The 4,085-nt window shown below is 34.6% G+C and overlaps 1 protein-coding gene across 1 annotated transcript in view; it reads left to right on the top strand.

Annotated features, from left to right (window-relative positions):
• The window catches only part of LOC107571334 (uncharacterized), a 6,313-nt gene extending 2,302 nt beyond the window's left edge, over nt 1-4,011 (top strand). The window contains exons 2-5 of the mRNA XM_016257649.1: nt 635-952; nt 3,416-3,532; nt 3,625-3,672; nt 3,884-4,011. Of these exons, the coding sequence (XP_016113135.1) occupies nt 635-952; nt 3,416-3,532; nt 3,625-3,665 (476 nt within the window). The 3' untranslated portion in view covers nt 3,666-3,672; nt 3,884-4,011. The remainder of the gene's footprint in view (nt 1-634; nt 953-3,415; nt 3,533-3,624; nt 3,673-3,883) is intronic.
• The last annotated feature ends 74 nt before the right edge of the window (nt 4,012-4,085 follow it).

The following is a 4,085-nucleotide window of genomic DNA, read 5'->3' as shown; positions in this document are numbered from 1 at the left end:
GTTTTCCTATGAATTAATTAGTAGAAAAGTCCATTCCTACTGTGCCTTGGGGATTTTCCTTATGAAAAGACAGTGCTTTTCCCTGCTCACATTCCATGAGGTCGTAAAAGTATCTGGTGTCAGGGTTGCCATGGTTTGGTGTCATTTGCAGACATCCTGGCATCCAGTTTATTGGGTGAGGGGACTGTGGCGATTTGTTAATCTAATGAAGAACTGATTTGTTAAATCAAATGAAAAATTGTGTGTTTGATTGGTCCAGACGCTACACAGATAACATATGATTCACTACAAGAGGCCTTTATTCACCCCCCATAGCCGTGTGAGGGATGTTTTATTATGGATGTGCGTGCTTTGTTTGACAACTTGTGGACTGTTCAACTGCAACACCCACTGACTGCAATGATAGAGCTTCGAATAGCCAGGACAATTTTTAATATAACTCTGACTGGATTCGTCTGAAAGAAGAAAGTCATATACATCTAGGATGCCTCGAGGGTGAGTAAAACACAAGCTAATTTTCATTTTTGTGTGAACTAACCCTTTAAGATGCATGCTATATATATATATATATATATATATATATATATATATACATACACACAGTATATAATGGTTAATTTCTTGTTAATCTCAGGTGTGTCTGATGCTGGTTCAGATAGAGTGTCAGTGTCAGTGAAGGAGGGAGATCCAGTCACTCTACACACTGATGTTAAAATTAACCATCAAGACATAACGATGTGGTATTTTAATGGCAAGCGCATTGCTTACATCAATGGAGTTCAGAAGATCTGTACAGATGAACAGTGTCCTGAGAGATTCAGAGACGGACTGAAGCTGGATCATCAGACTGGATCTCTGACCATCACAAACACCAGAATCACAGACTCTGGAGAATATAAACTACTGGTGGGCGGCAGCAACAATGAAAAGATCTTCAATGTTATTGTCACTGGTGAGTCATTTAATTAATGTTTAAATGCAGGTTATATGTTTGTGTTTATATGTCTTTTTTTTCTTTTAGCAGTGACAAGTCTTTACCTGCTTCAGAACAGTATAAATTTAATCCACATTTTCTATACATTGGCTGTCTGATATTTTTAAAAGTTTTTAAGTCAGAGTCAATAATATTATTGTCCTATCGTCAGCCTGTGAGATCGCCAATGCACAATCGTGCTAATTTATTGATTTATTTACTTACTTGGTTTCATAGCCAGAGAGTGAATTAACTCCAGCATAAGGCTAAAAGCAGCCTAATGTTAGAGTAATCCTCTAACTCATTACATGTTTTTAATATGACTGAATTTGTATTTAATATTCTAACAGTTTAATAAAAACATTGTAAGTTATTAATTATAATGCTTACATTTACTTCAAAAAGTTCTTTAAAAAGCAGCTACAGAAAACGAGCAAAGAACATTTACATTACCAAAGAACATCATCAATGACTTCAGTCTAGTGCAAGTTTATGCACAAAAAACTCACATTATAATTAGTGAAGCTGTCTAAACTGTATGATGAATACATTTATTATACTTATATCGCACATACATATGCATTTTGTTGTTTATGATGAGAATTTGCAATAGAGCAGAATTCAGTCAGCGAGTCAGCTCAACAAAACTGCGGTGACTCATCTGAATGCCTCTGATTGGCCGCTGCATTCATAAACTCAATGGAATCGTGTGTGATTGGTTATAATGTGCAACACTGTAAAACATGTAAAAAGAAATATGATGGAACAAATAAGCCCTAATATTAATTAGATAATAATACTAGCCTAATAATAATAATAGTCTTGATATCGTCAAAGGCATCAGCAACAGGTGATATCTCTGATATCACCTGTTCCCAGAGAAAGGAACCCAAAAGGCACCACTGGACCAAAATATTGATGCAAGTATGTGTCATCCCCCTTTCTTTTTTTTTGTCAAAATATAAATTATAAAAGTAAATTGTTCTGATTGGGGCATTTTCCTCATATTTCTGTCAGTTACATTCAGGCATTTACTTCAAAAAGTTCTTTAAAAAGCAGCTACAGAAAACGAGCAAAGAACATTTACATTACCAAAGAACATCATCAATGACTTCAGTCTAGTGCAAGTTTATGCACAAAAAACTCACATTATAATCAGTGAAGCTGTCTAAACTGTATGATGAATACATTTATTATACTTATATCGCACATGCATATGCATTTTGTTGTTTATGATGAGAATTTGCAATAGAGCAGAATTCAGTCAGCGAGTCAGCTCAACAAAACTGCGGTGACTCATCTGAATGCCTCTGATTGGCCGCTGCATTCATAAACTCAATGGAATCGTGTGTGATTGGTTATAATGTGCAACACTGTAAAACATGTAAAAAGAAATATGATGGAACAAATAAGCCCTAATATTAATTAGATAATAATACTAGCCTAATAATAATAAGTCTTGATATCGTCAAAGGCATCAGCAACAGGTGATATCTGTTGATGCAAGTATGTGTCATCCCCCTTTCTTTCTTTTTTTTGTCAAAATATAAATTATAAAAGTAAATTGTTCTGATAGGGGCATTTTCCTCATATTTCTGTCAGTTACATTCAGGTGTGTCAGCAGTATATTTCATATTATAAATTTAATTAACCAAGGAAAGTTTATTTATAAAGCACATTTCTTATAAAGGGTAATTCAAACTGCTTTGCATAAATATATATATATTTATATATACAGTGGGGCAAAAAAGTATTTAGTCAGCCACCAATTGTGCAAGTTCTCCCACTTAAAAAGATGAGAGAGGCCTGTAATTTTCATCATAGGTATACCTCAACTATGAGAGACAAAATGAGAAAAGAAAATCCAGAAAATCACATTGGTGGCTGACTAAATACTTTTTTCCCCCACTGTATATTTTTTTTTTGTTATCAAAAATAGGTTGATGCCCAAAAATTGTAATTAAAAATATGATGCCCTAACACTAAAAAAGACTAAAAGGAACTATTTAAGAAAAAGATGAAGAAATTGAAGAAACTTTTACATTAAAATAAATATAAGGGACATAAAAGGACAAGGGGCTTAATTTAAACTGTACAGTACAGAAAACATGCTCAATCAGGGAATGCACAGATAAAAAGATGAATTTTCTGGATCTATGAGTAGCTACTTAGAGGCACATCTGACGTCTTCTGGAAGCTGGTTCCATCTCATCATGTTTTAAATGAACTAGATGTTATGAACTGGTTTGATCCTTGCGATCTGAGAGCTCTATTTGGTTTTAAACCATCTATAATATGAAATAATCTCTGTATGTTAATATATAAATACGTTTTTGACATCTGCACATTGGCCCTGTAAAGGTGTCTAGAGAATATATATCCAGTGAATATGGCATAAACACACCGTCAGATTCACTCACACTAATGACGGTCTGTCTTTAGCTGTTCCAGATTCAGGTCTGTCTTCAGCTGCTGTAGCAGGAATTGTTGTTGCTGTTCTGCTGGTGGCTGCAGTTGTTGGTGGTGTGATGATCTATCGCCGCATGAGATACAGAAATGGCAAGTATCACCTACAGATACTATAGTGAGAGGAAAACCTTTTCATTTTGCAAAATTGGTGTTTAATTGTGTGTGATGATTTTTCGAAACAGACAAGAAGAAAAACAAACAAGGGGTTCTGCTGAAAGTCTAATGATGAGGTAAGATACTCCACTACTGTAATGTGATCAGTTTATAGATCTGTGTTTGGTTTCACCTGCACTGACAAAATCATCTCGATAAGAAAAACATTTCAGTCAGTTTCATTCACTGATTGATTACAGTTGTGCTGATTTTCTGAGTTTCTATAGCTGTAGATGACACTGTTTATTTCTCTTTATTTACCTTCTGTGAATTGTTGTTTTCTTACAGACAGAGAGAGGTGAAAGTCACATGATCTGAAAGGATTGCAACAGATTGCAACAAAGCTTTGGCTTATTATCTGATATTTGCAGCTTATAAACCTACATTACATGCTTTTATCCAAAGCAACAAAAGAGGAACATATGCAGCTCCTCTGCTGTTATAGGAGAGAGAGTATAGGCTACTATATGACAAAAAGTTTGATTTATTG

The sequence above is a fragment of the Sinocyclocheilus grahami genome, unplaced genomic scaffold (genome assembly GCF_001515645.1).
Source record: "Sinocyclocheilus grahami isolate Dianchi unplaced genomic scaffold, SAMN03320097.WGS_v1.1 scaffold1580.1, whole genome shotgun sequence".
NCBI classification, from domain to species: domain Eukaryota; kingdom Metazoa; phylum Chordata; class Actinopteri; order Cypriniformes; family Cyprinidae; genus Sinocyclocheilus; species Sinocyclocheilus grahami.
The sequence above is the reverse complement of the archived record's forward strand: the minus strand, read 5'-3'. Positions and strand labels throughout refer to the sequence as shown.